General features: G+C 36.8%; 1 protein-coding gene across 12 annotated transcripts in view; it reads left to right on the top strand.

Annotated features, from left to right (window-relative positions):
• The window catches only part of ccdc142 (coiled-coil domain containing 142), a 112,582-nt gene that overhangs the window by 20,418 nt on the left and 72,297 nt on the right, over positions 1-19,867 (top strand). For 5 of the 12 annotated variants that reach the window (XM_069923734.1, XM_069923731.1, XM_069923732.1 and 2 more), the window contains 3 exons: positions 396-2,078; positions 13,447-13,527; positions 14,404-14,490. In XM_069923734.1, coding sequence (XP_069779835.1) covers positions 396-2,078; positions 13,447-13,527; positions 14,404-14,490 — 1,851 coding nt within the window. The remainder of the gene's footprint in view (positions 1-395; positions 2,079-13,446; positions 13,528-14,403; positions 14,491-19,867) is intronic. The other 7 variants (XM_069923741.1, XM_069923739.1, XM_069923738.1 and 4 more) reach the window with 4 other exon arrangements.

Below are 19,867 nucleotides of genomic sequence, written 5' to 3'. Positions count from 1 at the left end.
TTTTTACAGCCAAGTAACTGGAATTGAGCACAGCATTTCAAATACAGCCTTACCAAGGTTTTGTATGGCTGTAACATGATATCTCAACTCTAAAGGTAAAGGTTTCATTATTATCATGTAATACTAAATTTCGAATATAACATACACTAAATTCTTTAACTACCGTAAAAAAGACAGAGTCACCATTTTGTCCAGCGCCCCTCACAAAAATGAGATTCCAGTGAGGAATGAACTCGCTGTCACTGGTTTACAAGACCAATGCTCTAACCACTGAGCTATTGGAGCCTCTCAACTGAGTTATTGGAACTTCTAAGAGCATGTACTGACAATTTTGTCAATAGATTACTGTTGCATATTTTTAAATTACCTAAATTGTTCTGTACTTTTGTGTTTAGGACCACAAAACAGTTTTGCTAAATCTCTGCTACAAGCTGAAGCTCTACTCTGCAATCATCTTCAACCTGAATGGGGACAGCTAATGGCTAAGTACCAAGCAGATGCAGTTTGTTCTGATGCAGATTTTGATAATCAATGGAAAGCTTCAAACCTTGCAAGCAGATGTCCTTCAGAGAGAATGCTTGAGGCGGAGCAGATTGTATTTGAATTTGGTAAATATTTCCAACTCCAACAAAGTTTGAAAGGTGCTTTATTTCATGGTCATGTAAAATCATTGCCCATGGATATTTTGTGCACTGCTGACTTTCAGTATCATCAAACCATATCAAGCTTGGGAAACAATTACGTAAAGCTTAGGAAACTGTTAGAACAAAGATCTTGTATTCTTCTTAATAAAGCATATGTCAGAAGTCTAAGGGAAGCATCTATCTTTGTAAGGAAACTGGAACAATTGCTATTGCAAGAGGGAAAGTTAAATGTGGACATTGATCATTCAAGTGTGAAATATCTGAAGGAATTTGGATATCTGTGTGAAGAACTGAGATGCCATACAAGCCATTGGAAATGCTTAGAAGAAAAACTTAAGAATGACATTTGGTTAAATTGCAAGCTGATGCATTTGAAGGAAATATTTATTTGCATGAAGCAAGCTCTGACATTGTTGAGCATAAAAGCTGTTTTTCTCATGGAACAATACATTTCCAAAGTACTTTGTACATTACCATATGCTGACCCTTGTAGCATATCCTCAGAATTGCTTCAGGAATTTTTTCGAGGTTTGGAAATATATAACATTATTGCCTTGGAATTTAAAATACCTCAGTCATATCTTGAACTGAATAATTCTATTGAAGAAATTAATATAAATGAATCTGATTTACTGCATCAGAGGCTGAAAGGAGCATTGCATAATCTGGAAAGGAACTGGAAAATTGAACCATTCCTGATGGAGAGAGTATTAAAACTTTTAGCTAATGAAAGAGGTAAAATTGCAGCCTGTTGTTTCTATAACATCATCATGAATAAAACATTTCTTTCAACTGTGAAACATCTCACAGCATTAGAATGGGAAAATATAAAACTCTCATTTCTTGGGTTTGCCAGTAGTAGTGGTATATTTTGTTGCAAAGAAATAAAAGGCACTTTATGTCAACCAAAACTAGGAAGTAGCCATCAAGAATCAACACCTTGTAGTTGTAAGAAGTTCATTCAAACATTCTGCATGGAAGATGAAATGCTTCTGGACAAAATAGTTGATGGTCTTGTTGCATCCAACATATTGTGGCAACATGATCTGAATAGACCCAAGACAGACAAACCACAAGATACAAAAGCAGGAAACCTGCAGTTACAGCACAATATCTTTTTAGCAGAAAGTAACTTTCCTCAAAACTTAGAAACCAAACAGATTGATGATGTAGCTGGAAATTTTTTGGTTTCCCCAATCATGAGAAAATCTGTACATTGGCAGGACAATACACACTCCGAAGGCAAGGATATACTGGTTTCCAAATACAAAGCAATGCTGTGGAAAAACTTTGCAACTTGCTTGAGTGATCAATTCTACTTCCGACCACTGTTTGGTTTTGATGAATCTAAACATAATATTGGAAAGTTGGACCAATGCAAGGCAGAAATCTCAGCATTACTTATTCAAGTACTACATGAAGCGTGTTACAAAGGTAAGTGTGACTAGAGAATATTGCAAACATTATGTGTGTATTTCTGGCTGATGCAGATTTGTTTATGATGCCATTGTGTTTTCTTGTGTTACCTGATGTTTACAGAGGATCTGTATTCTTCAAACTTCAAAATAAATTTATTGTAAAATATTTTCAAAATGGCCGAGTTTTATAATCTTGTATTCCATACTTCCATTGTTTGAACTTCTGTTCCTAACAAAGTGGCATAGCTATCTTAATGGACCAAAATAATATACTGGTACAATTTCCACAGAATTATACAAGCACAGCATGATATTATTCATCACAATGTATTCATACCACATTTTGAAAAGAAATGTCATTGTTATGTTTTTTTCTCCATGGTTCTGCAAACCTTGAATTTTCAATGGAATTAAACAGGAAAGTCTACAGATGCTACAACTATAGTGCAATGCACAAAACTGAGCAAAGGTGCCTAACTAAACCTTTGACTTCTTTCCCCATCACATCTCAGCTTTTTTTCTCTTCTTCCCTTTCACCCACATTCACATGACCTCTTACCTGTTAGCGCGTGCTCCTCTCCTCTCCCCTCTTTATTCAGGTGCCTGTTGGCTTTTTGCTCATTCCTTGTCAAAGGGCTCAGTCTCAAATCGTTGGTTGCCCTTTACTTCCTCCAGATGCTGTGTGACCAGCTGAGCTTCTCCAGGACTTTCATTTTCAATGATCATCAAATGGCTTTTTGTTTGTGAGTGTTTTGAACCTTCTTCCACCAAATGAATAGAAATTAACTGCATATGTTGTAAAACCCTTAATTGTATCTTCTCTAATTCTGCTATTTTTTTTCCAGTACAAGGTGGTCCTTAGAGAATGAGGTGTGGAAGGAGCAGAATTTTTAAAATGCATTGAAGAGATTTTTTGAGTCAATAAATACAAGCCTAAAAAGGAGTACCAGCTTTAGTTTTAAGGAATGAACCTGAGCAAATGAAAAAAGTTAACAATAGGAGCAGAAATCCTAAATTAGATTTAGCACAGATACTGCAAGGTTGAATGACAAGGAGTAAAGTTTCCATTTGGCGTTTACTTGGTTGAGCTATGATTGACCAAATGTGGACTGAAAACAGCTGTAAGAATTCTGTTCATGCTGAATGGTGTTCATCATGAACACTGTTCATCATTTAAGGAGGGAGCTGTGAAATCTGTAGTCATTGAAGAAAAGAAATAAAAGAAAGACTTTCAATTTTAAATTATATGGGTGTTAAGGATGTACAGGGCAGGATAAAGCAAACAAAATGAAAGTTCATGATTGATACGAAAAGCACAAAACCTGGAGATGTATTGAAGGAGAAATAAAAACAAAATGATGGAATCAACAGCTCAGACACTGCAGATGCTGCCTGATCTGCTGAGTGTTTCCAACATTTTCATTTGTTGTTTTATATTTCCTGTATCTGATTTTCAAATATTGAAGGGATATGAGTAAAATTAAGATAAATTAGAAAGGTAGAGAGGGATGCTTAAAACATGGCAGATAAAGTCGTGAAAAAGCCTGGTATGTTCTGCAAATGATTGGAAGAACAGGGAATTAAAAAGGAAAGAACAGATCCCTATGGAGACCAAAGCATCAACTTGAGAGTGGAGATGAAAGGCAAGTAAGGTCCAAATAATTGTTTCGCAGAGGAACCAGGATGAAAATAGACTTTGTCATTAAGGAGGAAGAATGTGAAGAATTGGAAATGATAAGCATTGGGAGAAAATCTTAAGGGATATGGCTATTGTGATCTTGACCCTACAGGAAGAATATGACTGTTCTGGAGTGAATGCAGAAGCAACTTCAAGGAATGTTGCTGAAGCTGGAATATTTTTGAGGCTTATCTTCCACTCTAATTGACAAGGTTTTTTTTTCATTATTTACTGCACATTGGAAGGTGGTTCTGGCTCTTTCAACCTGTGCCACCCAATTTCACCCAAATTAACCTACCATCTCTTTCCATCTATTTTATTTACCACGCTGATACTCTTGCCCCCGTTTCCAGTCAGAGCAAGGATAGAGTACCTCTTGTTTTCTACTTCCATCCAACATTTTCTCCATTTACACTAACTGTTCTCATTGCATTTTTCCACGCAATCCAGTTCTAGTCACCATAACTACTGTGCATAATACTGTACATATAGCTATCAGAGCTACACTTGCCTCTTTTGAGACCTAGAGATTACATTTTAACTTGTTTATTTTTGAACACGCCAAACCCCTTGTGATTTCCTCTCTCTAATTATCATTTGCAATTCTTTAATGTCAAAGTTCTTCCTCCTTATTCTGCGAAGATCGATGCAAAGCATTCAGCACCTTTTTATCTGATGCCATCTGTCATGCTCAGTATTTCTTTTTCGGAGAAGAAATATTTGCATCAACTGCTTCTGGATCTCACAGTTCTAGCAGGTTTTCCTCTTTCAGTGTCCTCATTCATTTCCTTCAATTTAGATTTTTCTGGATGGATCAGATGTGATTAACAAGTGGTAAAACACAGGATTCTGTTGACACCATGGTTAAATGAAAAAAGGTAAAGACACCTTTGCTACATAAAGGCACTGTTTGACCTGCTGAGTTTCTCCAGCATTTGTGTTTTTTTTTGTAATTAACAAGTGTTCAATTCACTCTTAGAAGACAACACATTTGTGTAACTTGTAGAGTTGCGGATTCCACCCTGTCATCTTTGTTCTCTCCAGCTTTTCCCTTCTCTAAACCATAAAACATTGGGGTTTTTTTTGCATATTTCCAGATCTGCCTGATCTGTTGAGTATTTCCAGCATTCTCTGTTTTTATTCTAGATATGAGGAGAGGCTAGAGTTGATTTCTTCAACAATAGAGAGGAGATTTCCTGAAAGTGGTGACACAGGCAAGAGAGCACATTAGCCTTCATAAATCAAAGTATTGTGTAATGGTTGGGATGTTAGAGTGAAGCTGTATGAGACAATGGTGAGGCCAATTTTGGTCACCTCACAACAGGAAAGATATCAATAGATTGAAAGAGTGCAGAGGAAATTTACAAGGATGTTGCTGGGATGTTATAGGGAAAGGTTAGGCATCTTAGGACTTACTCCCTGGAGCGGAGAAAAGTGAGGGGAGTTTTAATAGTATATTAATTATGATTAGTATAGGTGGAGTAAATACAAGCAGGTTTTTTCCACTAGGATTAGAGAGATTTAAAACTAGAGGACATGGGCTAAGGGTTGAAATGGGAAAAGTTTAAAGGGAACATTTGCACGAACTTCTTCATGCAATGAATGGTGGGAGTGTGGAACGAGCTGCCAATTGAAGTGGTGAATGTAGGGTCAATTTTAACCTGAATGAGAAGGGTATGAAGCGATATAGTCTGGGTGTAGGTCAGTGGGACGAGACAGAATCATAGTTTGCCTGTTTCTGTTCTGTAATGTTCTATGGTTCCCGGGGATGTGCTAAGTGATAAGTATCTGAAACAGGGCAATTTTAATTTCTTTCACAAAGAGGTAAGTACCTAGAGACCTGGATTTAAATGCTGGAGCTAATTTGAAAAAAAACTTATCCAAAATGAGTGAACTCAGGGCGTGAAAAGATGAAGGAAGCAAAAACTCTCTCTAAAATTTCAAAATATCAGGATGGACATTTGAAAAATCATATTTTGGAGCAAGAGCACCGTGGATGATCATAAGTTTATATGATCACTAATCATATTTGATAATCTATTTCTGAGTAGTTAATTGCATGGAACTTCTGAAAGTTGAAGAAAAGTTTAAATATTCAAGCTTAGCTTGGACTACTACCATCCATCGTTTTAACTTTTTATCAAAATGAAACTAAGTGTGGACTTCTATGAAAACTATTCTGTGAATCTCTGTAAATTGATTATTTATCTGAAATAATCCTATCAAGCTATCAGAATCTGAATTATTTTCATCCTTAAATTTTCCCCCTGGGCGGCACGTTTGGTGTAGCGGTTAGCACAGCACCAGTGATTGGGACTGTGGGTTCGAATCCCATGGTGTCCATAAGGAGTTTGTTAATTCTACCCGAGTCTGCATGGGTTTTCGCCGGGAGCTCCGGTTTCATCCAACCATTCAAAACGTACCAGGGGTTGTTGGTTAATTATGTGTAATTCAGACTCATGGGCTGAAATGGCTTGTTACTGTGCTGTACGTCTAAATTAAAAATTTAAATAAATTTAAATTTAAAAACATTTAAAATTAAAAAAAATATATTTGAGTTTTTTTTCCAGTGTATTGGATGCTGCCAAAACTTCACTGAGCTAATAAATATGAGCTGGTTACTTGCATCATGTATTTTCTATGTATTTTAGAATTAGATGTTATTTTGGGGAAACCAACGTGTGGGAAACAATCTGGGACAAGTGACTTCTTTCCATGCTCTGTGAATGGAAATTTCAAAATCTAACAAAAGACATAAATTTTCCCTTTGATCACAAGAGAATGTAATTTGTGTGAAGTGATAAAATTTCAATCGTGATTTAATTAATAGTTTTTTTCTCAATCGTAGATTTAGGAATGATTGAAATGAATTTATGTGGTATGAATTATGCTTCTTTGTCCCTTTCAGTCTTCTGTCTGAATTTCATTAAAAATGTGCATGAGAACAAGAATTCAAAAGTAAAACCTGAAAATCTGCACATCTGCAGGCCAAAGTACATTCTACCTGTGTCCGCGTGGGTTTTTGCTGGGAGCTCTGGTTTCTTCCCAATGTTCAAAATGTACTAGGGTGTAAGGTTAATTGGGTGTAAATTAGGCAGCATGGACTTGTGGGCCGAAATGCCCTGTTACCATGTTCTATGACTAAATTTTTAAAAAATTAAAATTTAAAAAGGATGAAGTCATCATGGTTTCCTTCAGGGGAGATCTTGCTTGACAAATCTGTTGGAATTCTTTGAGGAAGTAATAAGCAAGACATTTGAAGGGGTGTCAGTGGATATTATTAACTTGGATTTTCAGAAGGCTTTTGACAAGATGCCCTACATGAAGCTGCTAAACAAGATAGGGCCCTATGGTATTACAGGAAAGATATTAGCATGACTGGGAGTCAAAGAGTGTGAACAAAGGGAGCCTTTTCTGGTTGGCTACCAGTGATTAGTGGTGTTCCACAGGGGTCAATGTAAGGTCTGCTACTTTTCATGTGACATGTTAAAGATCTGGAAGATGGAATTGATGGCTTTGTAGGCAAGATCGCATAAGATACAAAGATTAAATGGAGGGTAAGGAAGCAGGAAGTCTGTAGAGGGAATTGGACAAGTTTGGAGAATGGGCAAAGAAGTGGCAGATAGAATACAGTTTAGGGAATTGTATGGTCATGCACTTGGGTAGAAGGAATAACATCGTAGACTATATTCTAAATGGATAGTAGAATTCAGAAATCAGAGGTCCAAAGTGACTTTGGAGTCCTAGAGCAGGATTCCCTAAATATTAACTTGCAGGTTGAGTTAGTAGTAAGGAAGACAAATGCAATGTTAGCATTTTGATAGGACTAGAATATAAAAGGTAGGATGTAATCCTGAGGCTTTACAAGGTTTTGATCAGACAATATTTGGTGTATTTTGAGCAGTTTTTGTCCCCATATCAAAAGAAGGGGAGAAAAGAAGGTAAACCAGCCAGTAATATAACAATAATGCCATTGGAGGGGTTGCAGAGGACCTTGTAAATGGATGAGATGTGATTGATGGCTTTGGGCCTCTACCCTGTGAATTCAGAAGGATGAAGGGGACCTCATTGAAACCTAATGAATATTGAAAGGGCTGAAGAGGTTGGATGTGGAGAGGATGTTTCCAGTAGTGGGAGAGTCTGGGACCAAAGGACACAACCTCAAATAAAAGGATGTCTTTTAGAACAGAGATGAGAAGAATTTCTATAGCCAAAGGGTTGGTAAACTGTGGAGTTTGTTTAAAGTGAAGGTTGATAGGTTCTTGATTAGTAAGGGTGTCAGGGGTTATGCAGAGATGGCAGGAGAATAGGATTGAGAGAGAAAAATAAATCATCCATGGTGGAGCAGACTCAAAGGGCTGAATGGCCTAATTCCAGTCCTATATCTTCTGGTCTTATGATAGGAATTAGAAGAATTATTTAATAATTAGAAAAAAAAACAAATTCTATTTCAAATCATTGTCAAAAGCTACAGAGGGAGGAGGAGGATTTTGTATATCACTGAAATTGTTCCACAGAACTCAATCTGGTAACAGTTTGCAAGGCTGAATTATCTCCCACGTTTCTGTTGATTTTGTATTCTAGCTCTTCCTCCAAAGTCCATTGCATCTATTTATTTTCTTTCAGAAATTGTTATTGAACTTGCCTTACCATCATTTCAGACAGTATATTCCATCATAGCAACAGGTGTATTATCTCTGGTTCTATTGCCAATGACCTTATTCCTATACTCTCTGGTTATAGACTCTCCTATCACTGGATAAAACACAATCTGTTGGAGTAACTCAGCATGTTAGGTAGTAAAGGAACCATTGACTCTTGGATCAAAACTGGTTTTTCAGGGTTTTGAACATGTGATCTTGAACGCATCTGTGATATCTGATGTTAATTATTTCTTCTGTTGAGAGAATATTCAATTTCTCTACTCTGCCTGCATAATTTAAAAATTTCAACACTTGTGCATTGAATTGTATCTCATCTGCATCCTTTCTTTTTTTTTTTAAATTTTTTTATTTTTCACACCATAAATCACATTAGCCATGATATACACTATTTCTTTTTCACACATATACAGTGACTTTTTCTCCCCCCCCCCTTTCCTCCCAAACCACCCCCCCACCCCCCCCTCTCATCCATTTTAGGTATACAATCTAGGTTGCATTAAGCCAGTCAGACAATGTTGTCATTCAACAAAATTACACCAGAAATTCTACTGAGTCCATTCTTTTCTTTCCTTCTCCTTCCATCAACTTAGGTAATGTTTGTCCCCGGTAGGTTTTCGCTATTGTATTTAATGTAAGGCTCCTATACTTGTTCGAATATTTCAATATTATTTCTTAACCAATATGTTATTTTTTCTAATGGAATACATTTATTCATTTAAATTTGGTAGTTTCTTCCTTTTAATTTGGTTATGTATTCCATTAATATTTAAAGACATATAGTTCAGCGTAGCCCTTTTATATTTTGTTTATCTTCTCTTTCCGTTTTTCCATCATTACCTTTCCTCCTTTTCCATTTCTGTTTTCTTATTTTCAACTCTTTATAAGACAACATTCCTACAACATCTAACATTTTCCTTATTCTCCTATTTCTATCTTATTTATCCCCAATCTCCCCTTCACCTCCTGAGTTGTCCTTTATCCCTTGTCGGACAACCACATCTCCCCTCTCCATTTGGATTTGCGAATCCACTCGCAAGCGTCAACTGATTTTGCAGTGACCGCTATTTCCCCCCACCCCGCCTCCCCCAGAAAAGATTTCACTTTTCATATGTCACAAAGGTCCCTCTTTTAATTCCCTCCTTATTCTCTCTATTCCATTACCTTCCCTTATTAATTCTTGTCTATACTATCTATATTTTCCTCTAAGTACAGATACATTCACGTATGCACATTGTCTCTATTCACTCTTATACCTCTTTACCTGCATACATATCAATCGTGATCATTTTTACTCTCATTACCCGTCTTCATCCCTCAGTCTATTTTTGTCTTTACCCACATACATATCAGTCGTGATCATTTTAACTCTCATTACCCGTCTTCCTCCCTCAGTCTATTTTTGTAATTGTTCTGCAAATTTTCGTGCTTCTTCTGAATCCGAGAATAGTCTGTTTTGTTGTCCTGGAATAAATATTTTCAATACCGCTGGATGCTTTAGTATAAATTTATACCCTTTCTTCCATAAAATCGCCTTTGCTGTATTGAACTCTTTTCTCTTCTTTAGGAGTTCAAAACTTATATCTGGATAAATGAAGATTTTTTGCCCTTTATACTCCAGTGGTTTGTTGCCCTCTCTTACTTTTTCCATTGTCTTCTCCAGTACCTTTTCTCTTGTAGTATATCTTAGGAATTTTACTACAATAGATCTTGGTTTTTGTTGTGGTTGTGGTTTAGAGGCCAATACTCTATGTGCCCTTTCTATTTCCATTTCATGCTGTAGTTCTGGACATCCTAGGGTCTTAGGGATCCACTCTTTTATAAACTCCCTCATATTCTTGCCTTCTTCATCTTCCTTAAGGCCCACTATCTTTATGTTATTTCTTCTGTTATGGTTTTCCATTGTATCTATTTTTTGAGCTAGTAGTTCTTGTGTCTCTTTAGTTTTTTTATTAGATTTCTCCAATTTCTTTTTTAAGTCTTCTACCTCCATTTCTGCTGCTACTGCCCGCTCTTCCATCTTGTCCATTTTTTTTCCCATTTCTGTTAAGGTCATCTCCATTTTAATTATTTTCTCTTCTGTGTTGTTTATTCTTTTTCTTAAATCCTTAAATTCCTGTGTTTGCCATTCTTTAAATGACTCCATGTATCCTTTAATAAGAGCAAGTATATCCTTTACCTTGCCTATCTTTTCTTCTTCTATTTCACCATACTCTTCCTCTTCTTCTTCCTCTGGGTTGGCCATCTGTTGTTTCTTTGTTGCCCTTTCCTCCTCTTCTTTCTTGTTTCTATTGTCTTCTGTGGTCTCTTCTTGCTGCAGGTGTTCTGCAGCTGTCGTTGCCGGCTGTGGAGATCGACTCCCCAGCTGGTCCCCCCTCCCGTCGGTGTGTTTTTTTTCATTCGCATCGCGCATGCGCGAAGTTTCGCGCATGCGCGGTTGCGCACTTTTGCTCGGCTCTGCGAGCCATTTTTGTAGTCCATTATTTACCGACCTGAGGGAGCGGGTTTCTCTCTCCGCAGCGGGCCTCTTCGGACAGGTAAGGCCTTCACCTTTTTCCTCCTTTGTCTTCTCTTCCTCTCTTCTTACCGTTGCTTTCGACTTTTCTTTTTTTGTCGCCATCTTCTTTCCACCTTTATACTCACTTTTCTGTAACTTTTATTTCTGTGCCTTTGTGTTTTCTCTTGTTTTTCCCGACTTTTCTGGAGAGGGCTGGAGTTCACCGTCCGGCCACTACTCCATCACGTGACTCGAATCATCTGCATCCTTTCTAAGGCCTTGACACCCCTCCTAAAGTGTGGTGCTCAGACCTTGCCAGACTACACTAGATGGGATCTGGCCAGCCTATTGTAAAGTTTAGCATAACTTCTTTCTGTATCCTCATAAACACAAATCAGGCTGGATAAACTCAACAGGTCAGGCAGCCTCTGTGAAGGGAGAAGTAGAATGATGTGACAGGTGTGTCATCTTTTTGTCATGTGTGTTTTCTGTGAATTTTTAAATTCAGAATTGTGTTGGAGTGTGGTAACTTTTTCAAAGCTGCTTGGAAAGTATTTTTCACTGTATTTCAGTACTTGGACATTGATCATGAACATAAACATTTAATCGGAACTGGGAAAGTGAGAAAACAAGGCATGTTTTAAGATGTAGAGCAGCGTAAGATGGATAGAACAGAGATAATATCTTCTAGTTGGAGACTTCCAGATACATATGTCTATACAGACCATTCATTTTATGAAAGGGGGAAGCATAACATACTGAACTATCAGGCTCTCTACACTGTAGTATACTCAGTTTTTAGCAAGGACAACAAATTAGGCAATTCCTATAACGGATTTTCAGCATTTACTGGTGTTTACTTTTCGATTCCTTTTGCATCTATAACGTTTTCATGATTGATTCACTAATCAATGACCATATCTTCCTCCATATCCAAATGGCTAACAGTTCCATCATTGATCCCTGTGGTACACCACTGACCACGGGCTTTCAATCACAAGAACAACCCTCCATAATGACCCTATGCCTCCTATTACCACATGAATTTTTGGTCCAATTTTTGTCAACCAAATTGCCTGGATTGTATTGGCTTTAACGATTTGAACTTTTTGATGCTGTTCCTTGTGAGATCTTGTTAAAAGCCTTACTGAAGTTCACAAAGACTACATCAGCTTCACTGCCCTGAGTAATATTTTTGTGTAGCAATTTGAAAAATTTTGTTTGAATTATTCAGAAAGGATCTCCCATTAATTCCCTGGTCTTTCCAAGTGTCCATTAATTCTGTTCCTCAGAACTTTCCCCAACAAATTCCCTACCATGGTAGATTCACAGGCCTGTAATTAACTACTGTTATTCTTGAATATAGATATTACATGCAATGATACTCATAATTAGTCATAGAGCATAGAAACAGGGACTTTAGCCAACCAAGTGCATGGCAATCCATTTATTACACTAAACTCATTTATTCTCCCTGTATTCCCATTCCACCAACTCCCCTCAGATTGTACTATAAAACTATGCATTATGGTAAAATATTCAACAAAGCTGTTTGGCTTTGGGATGCAGAAGGAAACCAGAGCACCTGGAAGAAGTCCAAGGAAAACATCCAAATTCCATTCAGACAGTACCAGGGGTCAAGATCAATCCCAGGGTTGCTTAAGCTGTGAGACAGCACCTCCCCTAGCTGTTTCAGTATGTCACAGCAACATTTTATATAATTTTAATTTTCAAAAATCTCATCAATATTTACTAACTTTAGAAATTCTTAAATTTGATCTGATAAACATGGCTTTTTTTTTGCTCCTCTACACTGCCTTTGTTCAACAGGAAAGCCAGATAAAAAATAGGTTTTGTTCCTGCAGACAATATTTGGTGTTTTGTGTTCATAATATCACTTGGCAGAGATGGAGACAAACTGATTTGATTATTTCAGAAAAATTGCCAAAATTTTTCATTTGACAGAGATTATACTCCAGTGATCTATTTTAACACACCACCATTTCATATCACATCTAATCCAGGAGTGCTACTGGGGGATTCTTGTTGGCATTTTCAACTCTATATGGTTTGATATGAAAGTTATTGCCTATACATAACTAAAAGGTACAATGGAGACATTCTTACTGCCACCACACAAGATGCACCAGGAACAGTTGTACAAATTAAATAAACACAATGCACATGAAGCTAAAAAAAGATAGTAAATATAAAAGGATAGATAAATGTTCACTTTTGCAATAGTGCAAAACAAATCTGATGTTTCAATAGTGCAGCCAGATCTTTTGGTGATCCTGGAATAGATTATGATTAGGGTAGAACAGGGAGGTTCACTGAAGAGTCTGACAGCTGTTGGAGGGAAAAAATGTCTTGAACCTAGTGTAAGGAGAAGATTTTACAAAAGACCTTTTTTATGTTAACACAAATTGTTGGATGCAGAGAACACAATGATGTCATCTTGGAATGTGACAGTACTGTGATAATATGCAGAACCTCAAGGTTAGATAAGAGAAGAACATGTTTTCTGTGCATATACTGTCTCTTTTAGGTTCAGAGAGGGTAATGAGTGATATGAAGATACTATCGTGGGAAAGTGCTAAGGTAGAGGTTTTGAAGGATATAAAGAGGGGTAAGTTCTTTGTGCAAATTGATACCTTCCTTTAGACTGGGTGACAACTACCGCTAAGGAGCAGAGAAAAGGCTGTTTGACATCTGGAGGTTCCTTTGGCATTGTAGAAATCAGTTTAGTGACTGGTTGGTAAGTATTGTTTTATTCTCCCTTCTAAATTTAGCCCAATAGTGAGTGATTGTTCTGGATATTATCACAATAATGTAGTTGATTTTTTAAAAACGTTTAACATGTACATAGTGCCTCCTTTGCTTGTGAATACCTCTTGTTGCTGGATCAGAAAAGAATATGGAACAAATTCTAAAATATTTTGTACACCTAGAAGTGTCAAATTTCAGGTTTCTGCACCTTCTACCCAAAGGAAGCAGTGAAAAGAGATTGTGAATCATGGTGAATGGGATCCTTTATGATGTCGACTGCCTTATTGAGGTAGCAACTTACGTCTTCAGTGGACAGGAAGTCGGTGTTATGATGGACTTGGCTGAGTTTGCCTCTTTCTGCAGCCTTCTGTGTCTCTGGGGCACTCAAGCTTCCAAACCAGAACATAATGCAACTAGTGTACTTTCCATAGTTCAGCTGTAGAAATTTATGATATTTGAGACATGCAGAAGAATTTCCTCACAATTCTGGTGGTGTTGTGTGCCTTCCCCATAGTTTCAAGAGAAATCCTTGGATATGAGGACGTTCAATATTGCAGTGCATTGTGTAGAAGGAATAAGAATTTAAATAGGAACAAATGTGTTAATGAAACTGAAATTTATAGAGTTTATTGAATCTGTTTTCATAATTTCATTGTTAGAATATGATGATGTGTTTCAAGGAATTTTTCTCCTGTACGTACGTGGCTTTAAAATTCTTGATTTTCTTTCTCTTTAGAATTACTTCCAAGTGACTGTGAGCCATTTGTAAAGAATCTTTGTCTTTCTATGTGGTCACGGATTGCTCTTATTCATTGGGATCAAGGTAATAAAACTGGTTTGGAGGAGGGGAGGCAGTGATGAAGGGGGGAAGTCACATAAATCTATTCAGTATTAGTGGAATGAAAATTTGTGGACATAGGATATAGAAAAAAAAGTATCTGAAATGCAAACAACATTTGTTTTCATGGTTAGGTTTCTCAATTAGTATCTACTGGCCTGGACCACTGATTATTAGAGCAGAAATAGGTCATTTGACCCACCCAATTTTTTTCTGCCATTCCATCAACCCCACTCCGCTGCCTTCTCCCCATAACCTTTAATACCCTGACTATTCAGGTATCTATTCATTTCTACCTTAATGCACCCAGCGACTTGGTCTCCACAGCCACACTGGTAGTGAATTCTAGAGGCTCAGCACTCTCTTGCTAAAGAAATTCCCCTGCATCTCTGTTTTAAATGGGTGCCCTTCAATCCTGAAGTTATGCCTTCTCGTCCTAGACTCTCCTACCTTGGGGAAACAACTTTGCCGTGTCTACTCTCTCCAGTCCTTTCAGCATTTGAAATGCTTCTATGAGGTTCCCTTCATTCTTTTGAACTGCAAAGAATACAGTTCAAGAGCTGACAAACATTCCAAATCTGCTAACCCCTTCATGACACGAATCATTCTTGTGAATCTTCTTGGAATTCTCTCCAATTCGAGCACATCCTTTCTTAAAAAAGGAGCCAAAAACTGTATCCCTCTTATGTGAGGCCTCACCAGTGCCTAACAAATCCTCAACATCACATTCCTGCTCTTGTATTCTATTCCTCAAGATATGAATGACAACATTGCAGTCGCCTTCTTCACCACCAACTCAACCTGGAGATTATCCTGCAGGATGACTCCCAAGTCCCCATCCAAATAATTGTCTGCCCTTTTATTCCTTCTTCCAAAGTGCATGGCCCTTTCCAACATTGCATTTAATTTGCCACTTCTTTGCCCATTCTCCGAATCTATCTCAGTCTCTCTACAGCCTCTTCATTTCCTCCTCATGACCCGGCCCTCCACCCATCTTTGTATCATCTGAAAATTTAGCCACAAATCCATTTATCAAAATCATTAACATCCAACGGAAAAAAGAGGCCCCGATACTGACCACTTTGGAACATCACTGGAAACCAGTAGCTGACGAGAATAGGATTGCTTTATTCCCGCTCTCTGTTTCCTGCAGGTCAGCCAATGCTCTACTCATGTTAGTATCTTTCCTGTAATTCCATGGGCTCTCATCTTGTTAAGCAGCTTCAAGTGTGGCACCTTATCAAAGGCCTTTGCCAATCCAAAAATGCTACATCTACTGCATCTCCTTTGTCTTGCCTGCTTGTGGTTTCCTAAAAAAAACTGCAGTAGGTTTGTCAGGCAAGATTTTCCCTTGAAGCTATGCTGACTTTGGCCTATCTTGTCATGCATCTCCAGGTACTCCATAACCTCGTCCTTGACAATCAACTCCAACAACTTCCCAATCTCCAATGTTAAGCTAACAGGTTTGTAATTTCCTTTCTGCTGCCTCCCACTCTGGAGTGGCCATTGTAATTTTTCCAGTTCTCCGGAACCATGCCATGATCTATTGATTCTTGGAAGATTGTTACTAATGCCTCCACAATCTCTATAGCTATCTCTTTGGCTTGGGGGACCTTTCAGGTTCCCAAGCACCTTCTCTCTGGTGATCGTGATTGCACTCACCACTCTTCCCTGACAGCCTTGAAAGTCAGGTTTACTGCTTGTATCTTCCACAGTGATGCAAAATACTCATTCAGTTCCTCTGCCATCTCCTTGTCTCCCATTGCAATTTATCCTGTGTCATTTTCTATCTGTCCTCCTTTTTCACTCTTAATATTTCTTAAAAAGCTGTTAGTATCCTTTTCATATTATTTACTAGCTCCTTTCAGAGTTCATCTTTTCCTTCCAAATGATCTTTTCAGATATCGCCTGTAAGCTTCTAAAAGCTTCCCAGTCCTCCACCTCCCCACTAATTGCTTCCTTGTATGCCTTTTCTTTTGATTTTACTTTTGATTTTACTTTTCTTGTCAGCCATGGTTGTATCATTTTTCCATTCAAATATTTCTTCTTTTTTGGAATATACCTGTCCTGCACCTTATTTTTTTTACAAATACTTCAGTTATTGCTTCTCTGTTGTCCTCCCTGCTAGTGTGCCTTTCCAATCAACTTTGGCCTGTTCCTCTGTCATACCTCTATATTCCCCTTTATTCCACTGGTATCCTGACACATCTGATTTTAGATCCTCTCTCTCTCAAACTGCAAGGTGAATTATATCATGATCACTGACTCATAAGGGTTCCCTGACCTGCAGCTACCTTATCAACTCTGGTTTATTGCACAATACCCAATCCAGAATTGCCATTTCCCTGGTTGGCTCAAACACAAATCTGTTCTAATAAACCATCCTGAAGGCATTTGATAAATTCCTTCTCTTGAGATCCAGTACCAACCCACTTTTCTCAATCAACTATCCCCCTCAACTGTTGTAACTTTTCCCCTTTTGTATGCCTTCTCTATCCCCCCCCCGTTGATTGCGTGCCATATCCTTGCCACTATTTGGAAGTCTGTATGCAACTCCCATCAGGATCTCTTTACCCTTACAGTTTCTTAATTCTCCCCACTGAGATCAACTTGTTTTGATGTCATTGGGATTATTGTGTTAAAATGATAAATTTCAGAATCACTTATTTTAGGGATTATATATTTTTGATTATGGAGGTCTGTTGAGAGAGATCTGAAATATTTATCACCAATATATAAAGTACATTTTGATATTTTAAATCTGCAGTTAAATTCTGATTCTCTTGTTTGTAATAATGGCTAGAATAAAAAAATATGTTCCATGGTTTTCCAATCTTTTTAAAACATGGTTCCACAGGGGTTCAATGCCTATTTTATTTCATTAAGCCAGCTATACTTGACCAAGTTGGTAAATGTTAGGTGGCCTTTTTACAGTTTGTTCCTTCCTTTCCACCAAAACAATGAGTGAGATGACAACTAAAATTGATAATTCCATTTGGAGAGACTGAGTATCAGTACTTCTGACTTGGCTAAGGTTAGGTAACTTTATTATGCACCAGGAATTAAACATGCATACCCTAGTTTGTAAATTTGTGGGTTAAAACACTACAACACACTCATTCCTGAAGTCATTGGTAATAGAGGCATCTTTCCGTTCGGTGTGGGTGATCATATCTCTTCATCTGTCGTGATCTCTGGCCCTCTGAATTGTAGTTGTTGCCTCCCCTGTTCTTCGGTGAAGGCTTCATTTTTGAGCTGAGACCTTAGTCAATGTTGAGTTCACGATTATACTGGATGGTTAACCCTGGCCATTAATCAGCAGATTTCTCTGCCCAGCATTTTTAGTTTTACAACCATAAATTCCAATTTTTAGAATCTGCTTGTAAAATCCATCTGCAATCTATGGCTTCAAGTGACCCTGATTGGGAGGCTAAACAGGTACTACACCTTGCCCAACGGTGACCCGTAGGCTATTGGATGGAAGGAGCACCTTACACCTTTTGCTGAGCAATAGCACAGCACCGAGACCAACATGGAACTAATAACAAATTGAAAAAGAATAGAAAATATTAATGATTATGTAAGTAGACATTTTACCCCTAATTTAAAAATGCATATATTTATATTTATTCTTTTTTTTTGTTAAATTTTATTTAATTGTTTGAATCGTTACAGGAAAAAAATGAATAAAACATTAATCAAAGCGAATGATACAAAAAAATTACTTTTATATTTTTCTCCCCATCCCCCTCACCAAAAATAAGAAAAGAAACACCTAACATTTAATATACAATAATATTAGCATAGACAATCATTAATTGTTATTAAAATTACTCATTAAGAAGAGTGGATAAGAGAGGAAAGGTGGGCGGAAAATTATCCATTAAATCCATATATGGTTTCCAAATACTATAAAAATTTTCAACTTGATTCCTTAAACTATACGTATTTTTTTCCAAATGTACACAATTTCACATCTCATTATACCATCTACTTAATAACACTTCTCCATCATCTTTCCATGATATCGCTATACATTTCTTTGCAGTTGCTATTGCAATAGTTAAAAATTTCTTGGTATTTGTCCAATTTCAATTTTAATTCATTTTCATAAACATCTCCAAGTAAAATTATTCTTGGATCCTTTGGTATCTTTATCTTCATAATTTGTCCTAATAATAAACTCAGTTCATTCCAAAACCTTTCCACTTTTTCACAAGACCACACCGAATACAAAAAAGTCCCTATTCCTTTCGCACATCAAAACCACTTATTTGAATAATTAGGATTAAGTCCATTTAACTTATGTGGAGTATGATACCATTGATGAAGAAAATTATATTGAACCATTTGATATCTAACATTTACTGTATTCGTAACACTTTCATAACATAATTTTGACCAAATCTCCTTCTGAATTTGTATATTTAAATCTTTCTTCCATTGGATTTTTGATTTATATAAATCTTTTTTCTTTACAGCCTCTTGTAATTTTATATACATATTAGTAATAAATTTCTTAACAACAAATGTATCTGTTATTATTATCTTCAAATTGACTTTGTTTAGGGAGTCTCAAATCTGCTCCCAGTCTCCTTTTCAAATACATTTTTAATTGATAATATGCAAAAATTGTATTATGTATATTGTATTTATCTTTTAATTGATCAAAAGTTAAGAAAAAAGATCCTAAGAAACAATCTTTTATTCTCTGTAAACCTTCACTGTACTAATGATCAAATAAAGAATGATTCAAAGTAGACGGAAGAAGTTGATTTTGTTATAACAACATTTTTGGTCATTGATAATTTTTAATTCCTCTCCCAATACGAATTCTATTCCATATGTTTAAAATATGTTTCAATACGGAAAAATCTTTAGTTCTTTTAGACGACTCACAAAATTAACTCCGGAATAGTTTCACCAATTTTATTCATTTCTATTTGAATCCAAGCTGGCTTTTCATCCCGTTGATAACAGGAGGACAAAAACCTCAATTGAACTGCTTTAAAATAATTCTTAAAATTTGGTAGTCTTAGTCCACCCTGTATTTATATTTATTCTTTAAGGTGCACATAATTTCCTATATTGGAAATAAACAAATGATCAAGGGGAGATGAGAACTGCATAAGGGAAGGTTAGAGAGCAATATTAACATAAACCAAAAATCCTGGTAACTGTGCACAATTAGGCAAAGGGAAGAGGAAATCAAAAGTAAAAAGAAAAAAACAAAATTGATGGGAGATTTTTTTTTGTGTCCTCTTAAATAACTCAAATAATTGTTGCTTGTCAGCTATGAAAACAGAAATTTTTTAAAATTTGTGATTGCATTCAGTCTGTGATATTTTGAATGATTTCCAGT

Source organism: Narcine bancroftii, chromosome 3 (genome assembly GCF_036971445.1).
Source record: "Narcine bancroftii isolate sNarBan1 chromosome 3, sNarBan1.hap1, whole genome shotgun sequence".
Lineage (NCBI taxonomy): Eukaryota > Metazoa > Chordata > Chondrichthyes > Torpediniformes > Narcinidae > Narcine > Narcine bancroftii.
The sequence above is the reverse complement of the archived record's forward strand: the minus strand, read 5'-3'. Positions and strand labels throughout refer to the sequence as shown.